This window comes from Culex pipiens, chromosome 3, assembly GCF_016801865.2.
Source record: "Culex pipiens pallens isolate TS chromosome 3, TS_CPP_V2, whole genome shotgun sequence".
NCBI lineage: Eukaryota > Metazoa > Arthropoda > Insecta > Diptera > Culicidae > Culex > Culex pipiens.
In genome coordinates, this window is record NC_068939.1 from 168395259 (window position 1) to 168413850 (window position 18592).

An 18592-nucleotide genomic window follows, 5' to 3' on the forward strand; every position below is an offset into this window, starting at 1 on the left:
TATTTATTTTATTTTATTTTTCTCAATTGAGACACTATTTTTATATTTTTTGGCAGTTAACTGTAATTATGAATTTAACGTTTTTTTTTATATAGTTTTCGATAGAAACGATCCGATTTTTGTTTTTTTAAAACAAGCAAGTCGTATTGCTGGATTAAGTTCTTTCCATATCATCAAGGATTGGAAGGCACGCCGTCGAATATTTTTTAAGGCTTATGATATAAAATTAATTTAATAAATGAAGCCCTTCCTACATCACCGTTGATCGGAAGGCACGCCGACGGAGAATTTCTGGAGAATCGCGGTCGAATTAATACTTTTAAAATTTCAACCGATAAACAAATTGCTTATGGTCGCATCACCTACCACAGTGAATCCTGACCTCATACCCATCTTACTAACCCCTCAAAACTCATGTGATACTTTGTCGGAGACGCAGCCGATTTAGCGGTCTCCATCACTCAAGTATCGGCTAACATTCCCATCCACTTCCCCGTGTCTTACCACTGGTCGTGGCCGGCGTCGGTATTGATCAGCACGATAGGGACCTTTGAAAATTGCGAAGGGGTGATGATTGGTTCCTACTTTTCATCTGTGGTCTACGGAGCAATGTTTGTGGGTCTTGGTCAATAACGAAGTAGCAGCTACGGGTAGACACCAATGCACAGTGGTTCAAAAGGCTGTTTTGACGAACTTAATTGTTTAGAGCAAAAAGTAAGCAATTTCGTGCTTTGACATGTTCTACAACTTTGTTCAGCGTTGTAGGCCATGACTTTTGGTGAAATTTGTTTTTCAAAATACTCATCACAGCAGGCTATGGAATTTCTAACTTTTGACAGTTAAGAGATAGAGCTTTGGTGTCTTCGGCAAAATTGTAGCGCTGAAAATTTCCACAAACTTTGTCGAAGACGCCAAAGCTCTATCTTTGCGTTGAATACCAGTTTTGGAACCTTTTTCATAAATACCTGCCAAAAAACAGTTTTTTGACTAAAACTATGTTAAACTTTGATTTTAGACGATTACAATGTTCAGAAGAGTTGTTAGTAATATCAAAACAAACAACTTTGTCGAAGACGCCAAATTGAAAGGAGCTATATGTGATGAGTTATAGCAAGATTTCGTGATAATTTAGCTAGTTTTCGAGCTCGGTATACAAAGCCTCGGGCAAATTTGGGCAAAAACCCATACAATAGGCTTCAAGTATGACTATTCCACTACAAAATGTCGGATGAATCATTCGTCCGAAGGTTTACGGTCATAGATTTCCGAGCATTTTAATTTATTTTATTTTTGATGACTATTTAAATGCATTTCAGACACTTTTAAGGCACATTAGCCATTTTTGCGATTTATTCGGACACACGAGGCGTGTAGGCCAGACTCTTGTGAAAATTTTGATGTATTGGAAGTCAATTTTTGAGGCTATCCAGTGTATTTTTGGGAATATCTCTGAAAAAAAATCCCTTCCAAAAGAGCTTATCGGCGAATCTAGACATCTAGTCATCGTCATAACGTTGGTGTTGCAAAGACAATAAATTATTTCAAACATTCATATTATTTATTAGCCAATAAGTTCCAAAGATAGACTTCCAATACATCAAAATTTTCACAAGAGTCTGGCCTACACGCTTCGTGTGTTCGAATAAATCGCAAAAATGGCTTATGTGCCTTAAAAGTGTCCTAAATGCATTTAAATAGTCATAAAAAATAAAATAAATTAAAATGCTCGGAAATCTATGACCGTAAACCTTCGGACGAATGATTCACCCGATATTTTGTAGTGGAATAGTCATACTTGAAGCCTATTGTATGGGTTTTTGCCCAAATTTGCCCGAGACTTTGTATACCGAGCTCGAAAACTAGCTAAATTATCACGAAATCTTGCTATAACTCATCACATATAGCTCCTTTCAATTTGGCGTCTTCGACAAAGTAGTTTGTTTTGATATTACTAACAACTCTTCTGAACATTGTAATCGTCTAAAATCAAAGTTTAACATAGTTTTAGTCAAAAAACTGTTTTTTGGCAGGTATTTATGAAAAAGGTTCCAAAACTGGTATTCAACGCAAAGATAGAGCTTTGGCGTCTTCGACAAAGTTTGTGGAAATTTTCAGCGCTACAATTTTGCCGAAGACACCAAAGCTCTATCTCTTAACTGTCAAAAGTTAGAAATTCCATAGCCTGCTGTGATGAGTGTTTTGAAAAACAAATTTCACCAAAAGTATGCCATGACAACGCTAAACAAAGTTGTAGAACATGTCAAAGCACGAAAATGCTTACTTTTTGCTCTAATCAATTAAGTTCGTCAAAACAGCCTTTTGAACCACTGTGCAATGCTATGCTATTTTTATACTTAGCTTGAAAATTTCATGTGTTGGGTTAATTTTTAAACCGTTAATAAATACCTAGACATTCATCACGGACGTTTTTTTTATTGTCTTATGTTTTATTGTTGAGCTGTAGTAAGACCCCTAAACTACTCCAAAGTGATTAAAAATTTTGAAATCCAAGATGGCGACCAAAATGGTGGAGATGAAATATTGAAAAAATGCATTTTTTAATTTAATAGGCAATCAACCATTCAAATTTGACTAAAATGAGTTCGCTGAAAATGAATTTTATATTAATAGCAAAAATAAATGAAAAAAAAATTGTTCGTGATTCGATTATGGGGATGATTGTGGGATGATTGTTCAAAGCGCATAATTATGATAACCTCATTGATTCTTTGGTTTGTTCTTTGAAATCGAACGTACGATTCTTCTCATGCAATGTTGGGAAATCCAAAATTTGCAATGTAATAAAATGTGCCTCCCCGCCAAACAAGCCCCGCGTGAACAAATATGGTATTTATAGCTTAAAATATGCGAGCATAAACCGAACGTTGCAAGCCAAAGTTTGATCAATCGTGGGAGCGTAAAATAAAAGTTGACAAAAACAAGTCGGCGTACAGAAAAACAGTACCCGCCACTCGGTAATGTCGACGGAAGCCGTCGTTCCACTTGAGGAGGACTTACTTAGAGTGCTCCACGCCGGTGTGAAAAAGAAGAATAAGAAAACAACTCCACTTCATGAAGAACCACCCCTGCACTGGCGGCTCCTCGAGACTCTCGAGAGGGTGTTCGTGCTACAAAATGGCACAAAAACACGGGAGGCACTCCTTCCCAAACTCGAAACTCCCGGCGGAAAAATATAAGGGATGAAATAGTTTGCCTCAAGTGGGTCAACATGGAAATGAAGAGACGAGAAGACGCAGAAGGGAAATTCCTTGGAAAAGTTGGGGAAAAGGCATTTGCATGCAAAGTTCTTGGGGACGGGGGGAAGTTGGACAGCAGATTAAGTTTTGTAAAATAGTTGCACAGGATGAAAAGTTGTCGTTCAGCTGAAGAAATGATAAATTTTGCACGCCAAACGGTTGCAGGTATTTTGCAGATTGGAGGATTCTGCAAGTTTAAGTGCCATCAAAGTTTGCAAAATACAAGATGCTATAAATTTGTTGGAAATTCTCTGTTTCTTATCTTTATCTTTTGTGCAGCAGTTATTATAAGTTTCAAATTATTGATTCAAATTATTGATTATTTAATTTGGAAACTTAAAAATCCGTTTTTTTTTTCAAATAAAGTTGGAGATATAAAGAACATATATCTTAGTACCGAAAGTTGGTTTTTAAGTACTTCCAGCCAAACATTTCATTAGGGCACAAAACCAAAAACCGCGATTCGAGAAAATCGCTTGCAAAAGTGGACAACTTGTTTCAATTCTTATTTAAAAAAGAAGCTTGACTGATGGTATTTTTACTGATGATACGATAAAACACATCATTATCTTCAACTCTGCTTAAATGCTTCTTAATTTTTGTTGATTTTCGCAATAAAACTCATAATTAAAAAAAAAAAACTTTGCAGGCCAAGGATTGATACCTAAGAGCATGCAATGGCACTGACCTTGTTGCGTGCTCTTCGGTTGACGTCCACGTAAGGAACATCCTGGAAGGAGCGTAACTAACTACATCCGTAGTTCTGTTAGATCATCCGAATTATCTTGATCAGAACAGTATAGCTCTGGTTCCTTGCGAGTGTCCTATTTTCTTACCTCCACGTTGGCTTGGTTTTCATGATGACCTAGCTGGTGGCCTGTGGAAACGGATCGTAAACCTTTGACCACCGCGGGTCAGAGTCGAGACGGCTAAAAGAAAGGGGCGCAACAATGTGGGAAAGGGAAGTAATGTGTGATTGTAGACGGTATTGTTTTGATTCGCAGTATGTTGAGTCAACTGCTTTGGATGTACCTGAAACATCGCACAACGGGGTTTCTCTTCTCTTCATTCTCAGCTACCACCTATCTCCTATTTTTATTTTGCTCTTCTGATTCCCAATTCTTCACTGATTCTTCTATTTAATATCCAACATTTGATTTTAATTTTACTAACTTTTGATTCTCTTATCTCTCAAAGCTTTTCCACTCTTTTCTATCAATTGATACTGCTGTAACAAACTTTGTTTTGTTTTTTTTTCCTTAAAAATATACTTTTCCTTAATGTACTAGTAATATTAAGTCTATTTATCATTCGCCTAATCTTTTTTGATTTTATTGCGAATTTATTTATTTGAATAATTCTTTATCTGTCCTATAAATTATCATTACTATAATCTAAGCTTGTTTTGTATCTCTATTTATTAACTATTGTCTAACTTTAGATCTAATATATCTAGTTTCTCATTTTTATTCTTCAAAATACGCTCATCATTCTCTTACTATTGATTAGCCTGTCCCATTTTGAGGTCATGTCGAGGAATTTCAGGTGCTCACTTCTTAAATGATAGATTATGATGTTAGGAACAATGTTTTCTTAGACAAGAAAAAATAATAAAATACTTTCTCGCACCCCCTAGTCGATTTACTGAAAAAAGTCACTTTTTTGAACAAATTTTCTAAAATCGCTTGGAATCAATACAAAAACTGTTTCAATCAGGTGTGTATTATCTTCAAACGATAGGTTTTTGTCCATAGATTAAGATGCACTATCAATATTGGACCAAAATTTAAGTTTTTGGACTCTTCCAGGCGGATTTGTGTCGAAAAAATCGCATTTTTTCGAAACTTTTTTCAGAAATGTTCATTTAATTTAGGGTAGCCTCTTTTTCCCAGTGAAACCAATGCATTCAGCTTGTAGGAAATTTCATGGCGAAAATTTTTTCCTCTAAGAAAATCTAATTTCGACACTCCAGAGCCGAGATATTTGAGTTTTAGTGAGGAAAAAAGTGCCAATTTTCAAAATTTCTCAGAATTCAGAAGCAAGGCCTACTAATTACACGATGTAGCAAGCATATGTCAGGGAATGCTTTTTATATTGATTTTGGCCGCTGAATCCGAATCTGACATCGAATTTCGTGTAAACAGTGATGTTTTGGAGCTACACCCTTTTGGAATGTTATTTGCGTGTTTAAGAGGCAGTTGTTGTAAATATTGCTCGCTTTGTTCTAGAGGTCGTATCGAGGTGCTCCGATTTGGATGAAACTTTCAGCGTTTGTTTGTCAATACATGAGATGAACTCATGCCAAATATGAGCCCTCTACGACAAAGGAAAGTGGGGTAAAACGGGCATTGAAGTTTGAATTTTCCGAGGATTTCGAATATGACAAAAGTGCTTACAGGACAATAACTAACGTTGTAAAATGTTTGTTATAGAAAAATCGAAAAACTATGCGAAAAACTGCGATTGGCCAAAAAGTTATTACCGTAGGCTTATAGTCCATGAAATTCCCTAACTTTTGAACTAAAAGAGTATGGGTATTACTGGCTGTTGCTAAAAGATATTGAGGTTTAAAAAAAAACATTTTCAACATTAATTTGCAAAAGCTATGAGAAAATGTTAAACCAATCCTGGATGTCTATGGCTCATTTTGAAGTGCTTCAAAAGACCTTTCTAATGCATCTAAGAGAGTTGGAATTGATGAAGTTTTACTAAAATGCGAGCAATTTTAAGATTTTTTATGTTTTTTGGACCTCAAACTTCAATGTCCGTTTTACCCCACTTTCCTTTGTCGTAGAGGGCTCATATTTGGCATGAGTTCATCTCATGTATAGACAAACAAACGCTGAAAGTTTCATCCAAATCGGAGCACCTCGATGCGACCTCTAGAACAAACCGAGCAATATTTAAAAAAAACTGCCTCTTAAACACGCAAATATCATTCCAAAAGGGTGTAGCTCCAAAACATCACTGTTTACACGAAATTTGATTTCAGATTCGGATTCAGTGGCCAAAATTAATATAAAAAGCATACCCTGACCTTTGAGACATATGCTTGCTATATCGTGTAATTAGTAGGCCTTGCTTCTGAATTCTGAGAAATTTTGAAAATTGGCACTTTTTTCCTCACTAAAACTCAAATATCTCGGCTCTGGAGTGTCGAAATTAGATTTTCTTACAGGAAAAAATTTTCGCCATGAAATTTCCTACAAGCTGGATGCATTGGTATTACTGGGAAAAATAGGCTACCCTAAATTAAATGCACATTTCTGAAAAAAAGTTTCGAAAAAATGCGATTTTATCGACACAAATCCGTCTGGAAGAGTCCAAAAACTTAAATTTTGGTCCAATATTGATAGTGCATCTTAATCTATGGACAAAAACCTATCGTTTGAAGATAATACACATCTGATCAAAACAGTATTGATGTCCAAGCGATTTTAGAAAATTTGTTCAAAAAAGTGACTTTTTTCAGTAAATCGAGAAAGTATTTTATTATTTTTTCTTGTCTAAGAAAACATTGTTCCTAACATCATAATCTATGATTTAAGAAGTGAGCACCTGAAATTCCTCGACATGACCTCAAAATGGGACAGGCTACTATTGATACTTGATTTTTATAAAATAAATTCTCTTTTACTGTCAATTGTTTTCAATCTTCACCCTTTTTTTCAAACAAGTGAGGTTTGAGCCCTTACTCAATTTATGGAATGGTTAGAGGATTAACACAAATATTACTATTGTATTTTTGGTAAACTTTTATAACATGCTTAGGACCAAAATATTGTAACACAGCACCGCGACAAAAGAAATAGCAACAGATAAACACGACTCAACAATAGGGAAGATTTCAGGAGAAAACAATACACAGTAAATAACAATAAGTTTTTGAATTCAAACTAAAAATAAAACAGTTTTTGCTTTAATGAAAATTGATAGGCACACTATAAATGGTTAGGCGCTTATACTTACATCAAACCCTACTTAATGTACCACCCCCGGCCGAGTTAAAATGCGTAACCGGAAAAGAAGGTGTGCATGCCTGGCACGAACACTCAAAGCGTGTTCTAGCGTGCTGCTCGTACTGACTCAGAGCAAGGGTGAGGTGTAGGTGTAAGGGCAGTGCGTGTTCGTCGGGAACCTAGTGCATAAGATCGGTCAAGGCCCGTTCTTACACTGAAAATTGCGAATTGCGAATTTAAAAAAAAACGTTATTGGGCCCTTTTAACTTTCCAACTGTTGTTCATAATGGGCCCTTTTCGAAGAGAGCTAAAAGGGCACTAAAGCGTCGTCACCGGATTGTTGTTTTGAATGATGTTTACGGGCCCTTTTGTTTAATTAGAAATAATGAGGAATTCAGTAGAAATTTTGATTATTGTGAAACATAAAAATTCTTCAAAAGTGTACTGAACAGCAGCCGTGGGACCGTATTAAATATTGTTTTTTGACGAAGTTTTTCTCTGCAGAAATCCTTGGTGAAAAGAAAACCAAACTTTTTTTTGAAGTGAATTAGTGTTAAGAATGTATGAAAAGTTCACTTTATAACACAAAAAGTTCCTCCAGTACAAGAATCTAACGAAAAATAAAAGGGCACATTTGAATTTTTTTTGGTTCGCAGTGAACATGGTTACGTACCCTTTTGTGTTTTTGATTTTTTCAATAGGAATGGAATATTGGAATAATCCCGAATGTTTACGTTTTGGTTTTGTGCCCTAATGAAATGTTTGGCTCGACTTATGAGTCAATGACTAGTTTGGAACAATTATGTGAAGAAATTTAACTTTGTTGGCAGTACTATTGCATTTTTTCATATATTTTTATCATCCGTTTGAATTTTTAAACGTTGCGGATAATCTAGCTAAAACCAATGGAATTAACTTCAAATTTAAATTTCCAACACCTTGCGTCTCCCCCGCCAACCATATTTAAGAGCGAGTCCACGAACAGGGCATACCCCTTTGTATGGGACGTCGTTTGGACCTCACCAATCTGCCTGAAATTTTCAGGGATTGTTTGTACATATAAAACTAGCATCTGGCCAAAATATGAGCACTCTAGGTCAACGGGAAGTGGGGCAAATCGGGACACAAAGTTTGAAGGTTCAAAAACGTAAAAAATCTTAAAAAGGCTATAACTTAGGCAAAATTCAATTTAATTTCGAAATTCAAAATGCATCTTAAAGGGCTTTAAAAATGCAACAAAATGCAGGATAGAACATCCAAATTGGTTAATTCTAAAGGGAGTTATTGGCATTTTAGTGAAAAAATTGCATAATTTTCAAACTCAAATAAAAAAGTGTTCCATCCAGATATCAACTCGGATCGACCTGCAGCTTGTTGGGGACATCTGGAACTACCATCTGAGACTGAGACCGGGTTGGGTAAGGCAGTTTAACATATTGAATAGACACTTTTACTTTTAGTGAATTTTTTGGTTGTAAATTTTTGCTCGGGGGACCCCTTAGATCCCATTTTATGGTGATAATTTTATCATATTCGTGTTCCTGAGACAATTTCACAATAGAAACATACTTAAAAATGTATATTATCATCCATTTTAACCCTTTAAAAAATGAAAGATAAAAAAAATTAAGAAGCTGCTTTTTTTTGGTGTCATCTAGTATCCTTGGAAACGAACTTGATTTTCAATAAATGTGAATCAAAGTTTTTTTTAACTTTCATTATTTAAAGGGTTAAAATGGATGAAAACAAACATTTTAATGCATGTTTCTTCTGTGAAATTGTCTCAGGAACACGATTATGATAAAATTATCACCAGAAAATGGGATCTAAGGGGTCCCCCGAGCAAAAATTTACTACCAAAAAATTCACTAAAAGTAAAAGTGTCTATTTGATATGTTAAACTGCCTTACCCAAAGCGGTCTCAGTCTCAGATGGTAGTCCCAGATGTCCCCTACAAGCTGCAGGTCGATCCGAGTTGATATCTGGATGGAACACTTTTTTATTTCAGTTTGAAAATTATGCTATTTTTTCACTAAAATGCCAATAACTCCCTTTAGAATTAACCAATTTGGATGTTCTATCCTGCATTTTGTTGCATTTTTAAAGCCCTTTAAGATGCATTTTGAATTTCGAAATTAAATTGAATTTTGCCTAAGTTATAGCCTTTTTAAGATTTTTTACGTTTTTGAACCTTCAAACTTTGTGTCCCGATTTGCCCCACTTCCCGTTGACCTAGAGTGCTCATATTTTGGCCAGATGCTAGTTTTATATGTACAAACAACCCCTGAAAATTTCAGGCAGATTGGTGAGGTCGATGCGAGATGGGTATGCTTTGCTCGTGGACTCGCTCTTAAACGTCCAAATCAATCCAATTTCACTTTTATTGGTACACCGCCTACTTCGACTATCAAATATGCACGAACCGTTTTCCCATCAGCTTGCTCAAATAAAACGGGTTTCGGAAAGAAACCCAAACCAATCACTTTGCTATTGGTACTTACTTCCCAGCAGGACCGGGCCAAGGACGGCGGCGCCGAGGACAAGTAACAACGGGATGTCACCACCGCCAGGGCAGGAACCTTTCCGGGGCCACCACAGCCATACTTTGTTGCCTCCCTTTCGTTGTCTGGATATTGCCATATTTTTTCTTTTCTTTTTTGTTGCTCCGGTTACGATGCGGAATCACTTGTTTAAATAACTTTTTTTTTCTATAATTTATCACAAAAAATATTCAAATAACTTTCACATTTCACTTTATTGCAGTTGGACTCACTTTTGCCGCACTCGTCAATTGAGGAACAGAAAAGGAACCAAATTAAAAAATCACAACTAATCTGCAACGCAAACCAGCAGCTCAGGCAAATTTGTAAAATCTGTTTTGGAGCATAGAAAAATATGCTCCCACTTTGTAATGGTTTGGCTTCTTCTGGTTCTGGTGTCGCGGCGCTCCTTACTCGAATGGAAGACGTGGTTATTTGAAGGTTTTTATTTTCTTAAGCCTAAACTCAACCCCGCTGCGACATGTGTGTCACACACTTTTCTTTCTAATCTGGTTAAAAACTGTGCCTATTTTTCGCGAGGAAAAATCGTCGCCCAAAATAGTAGCAGTCCGTCGTCCTTCGAAATCGCTGCCAGTCTGCCCCCAAAAGTGTGGAAAGAAGGGAAAATTTTCTGCACGATTATCCTTCAATACCAACGTCGTGTGAGAGAGCGTGAGAGTACACAACACACAACCATAGAATGAGAATGAGAACACACGTTGTCGGAAAAACCTCCCACCGAGACCGACCGACCCGCAGACCTGGCAGGGATATTGGCAAATTACCACCCCAAAAGCACACAACAAAGCGGGGGAATGCGAGCGCTGGGTCGGAAATGGAAAATTTCGTCGTTGTTGCTTTTGCACAACCTTGAAACATCTTCTTTTCAATTTTTAACTTGATATTTTTACTGATATTAAATTATTTCTTCTATTCTTACCTTTAAGTTGCAACAAATTTGGTTGAATCCGATGGTTAAGGGCTTGGTAAATCGGACCATCAGTTTTCCTGTATTTAAATCTTTGCATGGCAATATCTCAGCAAAGAAGCCATTTCGAGTCGTATCAACAAAGTTCAAAAAGCAAAATATAGAGAATTGTCTCACCCTTTCAAAAATATATATATATTTTTTCAAAGGAGGGCAAACAAGGGCACTAATTAAAAAAACATGAATATTTTCAAAAAAGTTACCTGAAACTTGAAAACGGTGCACTTTATCAAAAAGTTTCACTAAAGTTCTTTTCGATTGCAAATTTGATTTTACATCGAAGGTTGAAAAATTTTTGCGACAAATACTTTGATTTTTTTCAAATTAGTATTGATTTAAAAGTCATAACTCGTTCAAAGATTTTTTGTCCGTTCTGAAAATTCCTGAAATGTTGTCATTTGATGTCCCTTCAAACATATCAGAAAATAAAAAAAATTGTGTTTTTTTTTTTGCAAATTAAGTTTTAGTGACAAAAAGTGAACTTGAAAATCACCAAATTATTTTTACCTTGTATCATTTTTTCAGTGTAGTCCTTAGCCATACCTACGACTTAACCAAAGACACCAAATCGTTCAAAAAATTCCTTCAAATGATACAGATTTTTTAATTTTCTTAAATCATTTTTGTATGGACAGCTGCCAAATTTGCATGGAAAATTGTATGGACAAACTAATGATGCAAAATGGCTTCTATGGGCATACCGAAGGCACCAAAAAAGTTTCAGCCGGATTAAAAATACAAAAAAAAAACGAATGATCGAAATCTCAGAGAATTGTTCATATGAGCAATTCTCTACCAAAACCGGAAATGGATTTTATTTGTATTTTTGTATTTGGCTCAAACTTTGTGGGGGCCTTCCCTATGACCAAATAAACTATTTTGTGTGATTGGTTCATCCATACAAGTCTCCATACAATTTTGGCTGCTGTTCATACAAAAATGGTATGTAAATATTCAAACAGATGTAAATTTTTAGTGAATTTTCTGATCAATTTGGTGTCTTCGGCAAAGTTGTAGGTTTTGTTGAGGACTTTTGAGAAAAAAATAGGTACACGGAAAAAAAATTACAGATTTTTTATCAACTTTTTTTCACTAAAACTCAATTTCCCAAAATACGTATTTTTTTATTTTCGAGATTTTTTTATATGTTTTAGGGGACAACAATCCGCAACTTTTGAGCCATAGAGAAACATGGTCAAAAAATCTGCCGCCAAGTTATGAATTTTTTTTAAATAGTGATTTTTGGAAAAAAAATCGAAGTTTTGTGCAAAAACAAATTTGACATTATTTTTTAATGCCAAATTGAATTTGAGAGATCATCAGACTACATCAGACTTCATTTTTTTTAGAACTGCTTGTATTGAGATGACACAGTTTTTCAGAAAAAATAATAAATTTTATTGAAAGATTTAGTAAAATACTTTGAAAAAAGTTCGACTTCAATCATAAAACTTTTCAAACAATTGCTTATTTTTGAAAGCATGGAAAACCTCACAAAAAAAATTGTTAAAGAAGACAGAAAAGTAGTTTTGAAAATGGAAAAAAAATCACAGAAATTTGCCGGACTTTAATTTATTATTTTAAAAGATAATTATGAATATGCCTGAATTTTAAAAATCTAAGTTTGTATTTAAATAACTTTTCATGGTTGAAAGAACCAAAAACTTTTCAAAAATATTACTGAAAAGAGAATACACTATGCTGAAGCAATAACAAAAAAAGTCAAGAAACAGGTAAAAAATACATTGAAAGAACTAAATATAGGTTATTTATGGAGAGCAGCAATTTTTACAAATTGTTTATTTTTAACATTGAAATTTAAACCACTAGTTCCCAGGATATCGGTGTTCAAAAAACAAGGGCACTGAGCAAATCTTTTTTTTCTTGGTTTTTCATTTATGTAATGTAAATGTAGAAAATTTTCTCAGCTTTTCGAACGTAGCTTTTTTAGAATTGAGCAAAATTTTTAATTGGTCAAAGTTTTTTGCCCTTTCTGATATTTTCTGACAAGATGTCATTGAGCATGAGCATGAGCATGAGCATGAGAGACCACCCATGGTTGTCCTTCTCCGTTGCTGAGCAGAACCGTAATATCCTTTCAGCACTACTGATCATAGGCATCGACTATCAAGTGGTATTTCTCTTATCAACAGCATGTATGAATGCGCTGAAAAGATAAAACACCATGATTTTCAGAACAACATCAGTTGCGAATAGGTAACAGTCATTGGCCACCAACGGCGCCCGCCATGTCAGTTTGTAGATCTCGATTTTAAGGGTCGGGAATGTTAGTTAGCGCAGGTTGCTACTAGGGCAGCTGATATACTCTGTGCTTACACCCCACGAGCGCCAGGAACCTGAAAATTGGTTAGTAGGATAGGGTGTTTGGTCAGGATTCATCATAGAAGATGATGATGCGACCCAAAATCATAGTGTTTGTTGAAAGGTTATATTATATTTTATTCTCAAGGCAAACAATCGGATGCTGCGGATGAGACATTTCCCGTTTATCGGTTGTTAAATTTTTAATGAAATGGTTTAATCTTAGACAGCCGGCTGTGGAAAGATAAAACCAAATAATATTTATTTATAAAATGAGGTGTTAAACGCAATGCTGCAATGATAGCGTAGTCTGATTTTTAATTATATAATCATAAAGTTCATGAATTTGTTACGGAATAGACGCGACGAACTCAATCATCAAGTGCTTTCCGATCTTCTTTCTGTTAGCTAGATAAGGTATTGATTTTCGTTGCCTCTCGAGCTACGATGCTATGGAGAGGGCTTAACACACATAATTTTGTTACGCGATAAACCTAACGAACTCGGATAGTTTTTATCGAAAACTATATCACAATTCACGACAAAAATACGAAACAAAAGCACACACAAAAAAAATCACTTTTCACTCCGAATATGTTTTTACGACCACGTGCTCCCTTTGCCAATTATGCAATGATGACCTTTTCTGACAAGATGTCATTGAATAGATAAAAATAGTGTTTGTTTTATGGAAACACATTTTTAGTGACAAAAAGTGATTTTAAAATAATTTTTTTTCTGTATCATTTTTTTCGGTGTAGTCCTCATCCATACCTACAACTTCGCAGAAGACACCAAAACAGTCTGGAGTAGTATGTAGTGTACGATGTTTGACAAAAAATCCGGTTGAAAAAATTGACTAGTGTGTTGATTTTATAACAAAAGTTGTAAAAATCATGTTTTTCGGATGTTCCGGGTTAACGGAACCGGTGTCCGCTTTTGACAAATCATCTCTACGGGAGCTTAAAGTTGAGGTTATCACCCGTCAAATGCAACTGGAAGCAACCCGCTATGTGTTATCGTTCCGGAGGTACAGGTCCTCAAAGTCGGGGCCTCAAAAAGGACTTTTTTCGGTTGTAGCAGGTTCCCGGTGGCCACAGTGCCCAAAACCGGTGCTGCCAGTCGGAATCGCAAAGTAAACATTTTGACCTTTCATTTGCGGTCAAGACATCAAAAATCGGTCAAGATTTCGAATTTTGGTAACCAAAAACATTTCTGGGTCATATAGACCCGAGTACCATAACTGTGACTTTTTTTCTGGGGGGCACTTCCGGTGGCCACCGGAAGTCCATTTTTGGCTCAAATGTGTGTCTTGGTGAGATACACAAAGTCATAAAATTTCAGCTCTGTAAGTGCCAAAGGTCAAAAGTTACGATAACTTTTATCATGCTCTTGGGTCATATCCCGGGATCCCGGGAAACTTTTGAAACAGTCATAACATCTATGTTTTTATTATATTTGTTATGTTTTTCAAGCTTAAAATCATAGAATTAGCTCAATCATTTTAATTGGTGATACTGTATACTTCAACCTAAACAAGGAAGACAGTTTTTAAATAGCTTAAATGAAATTAAAATATGTTTTTTGTTCTTCGTTATGCTTTGGATTTTAAATGAACTACAATGTGATTCAAATTAAATGAGTCTTATATAAATCTATTCTTAAAAAAACAAGTGGCGCCAACAAATAAAATGACCACAGTCAATGTAAAATTTTAGATAAATTTTTGAACTTCATGTTTTATACAAAAAAAGTTTATGCAACAAGTGGCAAAAAAAAAGATTTTTTCTTTTCTTTGAAAAAGTAATCAAGTTTATCAGCAAGTTGCTTACAACATTTTTTGCCGTGGGCTTTGATGATGAAAGCTAGTCTTAAAGTCTTTACGCTTAGGGATGATAAGATTGGTTTTCCCAGGTCCTGTGGGTCGTCAGGACTTTGGCAGCCCTACGGCGCGTGCCTCCGGGTGGCGGATGGAGGATAAAGGGATGAGTTAACTGGAGTGACAGGCTGCAAGGGATCCGGATCCTCAGCAGTCTTCAAAACAGTAAGCTATCCTATGGGCATTGCTTACAAAGATGTTCTCTTAAGAACAAAACGACCTCTTTGAAGAAAAGCGCTCACGCGGACCGGATCATCACTCGATGGAAAGTGCTTTTACTCTGTAGTACTAGCGCGAGTACTCACAAGATAAGCTACGTTGCGAGATGATATTATTTTCTTTTCATTGTAAAAATGCTTAGCTTAGAAGGCCCTGGGCATGAGTAGAGATCTCAACGCCGTTAGCAATGTTGGCTTAAAAATAAAATTCATTGGATAATATCACCCTCCCCCCAGCCAACATTTTTGCCATGCGAAGCGGGCCTCTAACACTGTGTCTAGGTAACACCTAGCTAGGAGCGATCAGTGGACAAACACAAGAGGTGATCCCAGGGTCGATTAGGAGTTCATGAAGCAAATTAGTCGTCTCCCACCCCTTTTAAATTGAAAAATGAACTCTGAAACCAGCGTCTACTCACAACAACAGAAACCGAGGCCTCTTCTAGGCATTCTAGGGTCTAAATTACTGCTTGCCATACAATTTTGAAATCAATGATTAGAGTATTTGGGATAATTATTTTCAACATTACAATATTTATCTGTTTGTTATCTCCACATTACTTTCTATAACAGGTTTTAAAAAGAATACTTTCTGTTGTTACATAAGCCTTTTGCTTGTTCAACAGACAATTTAGAAATGTTAGGTGTTAAGCGGAATTAAGCTAGACCATTTAGAAATTTAGAAGTGCATTTAGGTTTAGGCACACTTATTTTAACCATGAGCTTCAGTTTTATTTTTATTATTATTTAGAGAAGATTTGTGCAGGCCAAGGGTGCATGATACTGATGATACTCGTCGGTTGTCACACCTAGGCGAGGAACATCCCGGAAAGAGCCCAACTACATCCGTAGTGCTGTTTGGACAAAACAGCATGGCTCTGGTTCCTTGCAAGTGTCCTATTTTCTTACCTCCACGTTGGCTTGGTTTAGTCATCATGATGACAAGGTGTAACCTAGCTGGTGGCCTGTGGAAACGACTCGTAAACCTTTGACCAGCGAGGGTCAGAGTAGAGACGGCTAGAAGAAAGGGGCGCGTCAATGTGGGAAAGGGAAGTAATTTGTGATTGTAGACGGTATTGTTTTGATTCGCAGTATGTTGAGTCAACTGCTGTGGATGTACCTGAGCATCGCAGAACGGGGTTTCTCTTCTTTCCATTTCAGCTAACAGCTATCTTCTGTTTATTTTGTTTCACTGATTTTCTAAAACGGCTTCTGTTTACTATCCTCCATCTGATTTCGATTTTACTTATTTGATTCTCTTATTTCTCAACGCTTTTCCACTCTATTTTACCAATTGATGCTGCTGTAACAAACTGTCTGCTTTCCCTTTATTTGGCAGCGATGTCAATTTTGTTTATCATGTGCCTTTTCTTTATTTATCTATTTGAATAATTTCTCATCTTCCCTGTAAATTTCCCTCAATACAATCTAAGCTTGTTTGTTACCTCTATTTATTAACTATTGTTAATTTCTTTATCTACTTCATAAATTACTATCTTTCTTTTACTTTTGATTCTTTACATAGTATATTTCCTTCACTGACCATTGTTTTGAAACTTCACCTTTTTCTTAAGCAAGGTTGGAGCCCTTACTCAATTTATGGAATGATTAAAGGATTAACACAAACATTACTATTGTACTTTTGGTAAACTTTTATAACATGCTTAGGACCAAAATTGTAACAAAACACCGCGACAAAAGAAATAGCTACAGATAAACACGACTTAACATTAGAGAATATTTCAGGAGAAAGCAATACACAGTAAAATAACAAATATTTTTTGAATTCAAACTAAAAATAAAACAGTTTTTGCTTTAATGAAAATTGATAGGCACACTTTGAATGGTTAGGCGCTTATACTTACATCAAACCCTACGTAATGTACCACCCCCGGCCGAGTTAAAATGCGTAACCGGAAAAGAAGGTGTGCATGCCTGGCACGAACACTCAAAGCGTGTTCTAGCGTGCTGCTCGTACTGACTCAGAGCAAGGGTGAGATGTAGGTGTAAGGGCAGTGCGTGTTCGTCGGGAACCTAGTGCATAAGATCGGTCAAGGCCCGTTCTTACACTGAAAATTGCGAATTGCGAATTTAGAGAAGATTTGTAGGGTTTATTCTCCCTAATGAGTTCGTTCCTTAGAAATTAGGAGAAAAAAGATACTGCCGCCACCTTTGTTTAATATTTGCAGGTACCCAGCCTCATCAGCGGAGCTGGTCAAAGGATGACCAGGTCAAATTCGTTACTGACCAATTCCGACATCAACTGGCGAAGGTGATCTAGGACATCTGACGGCGGTTGCGGGGTCGTCCTCTCAAAAGCTAAGTAACAAATCAGTAAAGTAATCGTATTACAGGCCTGCCTATTATGGTCATGTTGAATACGATTAACTACAACACTAACCATTTAAACTTTCAGCAAACAAGACTTATGACGGACGTGACAAGACGAGGGCCTGTTAAGCTTTTAACCATTGTTTCCTGTTGTTTTCTTTGCTTCTGATAATTAATTACTTTCGTTGATTGATTGTAAACCTCAACATATAAATTCATTTTGATAACTTTGCGTTTGTTGGGATGGTTTAATAATCGGTTAGTAAAGGTCCATTTGTGCGTGGATAGTGTACTCCGTTCGCTAGGGTTCCTTGGAGTCAGTTCTGTGGGGTTTAACAGTCTCGACAGTTTAAACCTATAGCGCTGATTTTGGGAAGCTCGTGCGAACGGGGTTTTTAATGAACATTGGGGGCGGCGATTGAGCACGAAGTTTCGATTTAGCTTATTTACATCATTACACGATTACATACTCTCACAAACACAATCTCATTTTAACCTACCCAATCATGTCCTCAATCCCCGCTCCCATGGAGTGCGAGCGATCCGCATGTGATTGACACGACCATTACCGTTCCTTTACACAACCGGACTTGGACTGACTTGATCCTGGCTATCCCACCTCGATCCGCAAAAAAAAAAAAAAAAAGTTGCTTACAACATTTTTTGCAATCCCGAATAAACGCCTTTTGAATGGAATTTTTGCAAATCTTCATGTGTCAAATAAATTCACATTTAAAATTTAACAAAAAATAAAAATTTTACTTGTTGACACTAGTGCTGAAAAGTACAACTTTCACAAAAGATTTTTTGCAAATAAAAAAAACACATTTTCATTTGTACTGATTTGTACTGATTTGCCCCGCATGCCGGTGATTGATGAAAAATAATTCGATTTGATTTTGATATTTCAATCTATTAAAAATATATAAAATCAAATAGGAAACATTAAAATGCGCTAGGCATTTTGCAGATCGTTAAACTAAAATTTTAACAGTTTTCCTAAGTAAACCAAATTATTGCTGATATATGCCGAATAAAAATTAAAATGTTTAAAAATTATTGTCGATTATGAGGTATTTAACTGTTCAACTATTTCCA

At 36.0% G+C, this 18592-nt stretch overlaps 1 protein-coding gene across 1 annotated transcript in view; it reads right to left on the reverse strand.

Moving 5' to 3' along the window:
- The window catches only part of LOC120426822 (uncharacterized), a 23848-nt gene extending 13475 nt beyond the window's left edge, over nucleotides 1–10373 (reverse strand). The window contains exon 1 of the mRNA XM_039591609.2: nucleotides 9718–10373. Coding sequence (XP_039447543.1) covers nucleotides 9718–9856 — 139 coding nt within the window. The 5' untranslated portion in view covers nucleotides 9857–10373. The remainder of the gene's footprint in view (nucleotides 1–9717) is intronic.
- Nucleotides 10374–18592: the final 8219 nt, after the last annotated feature.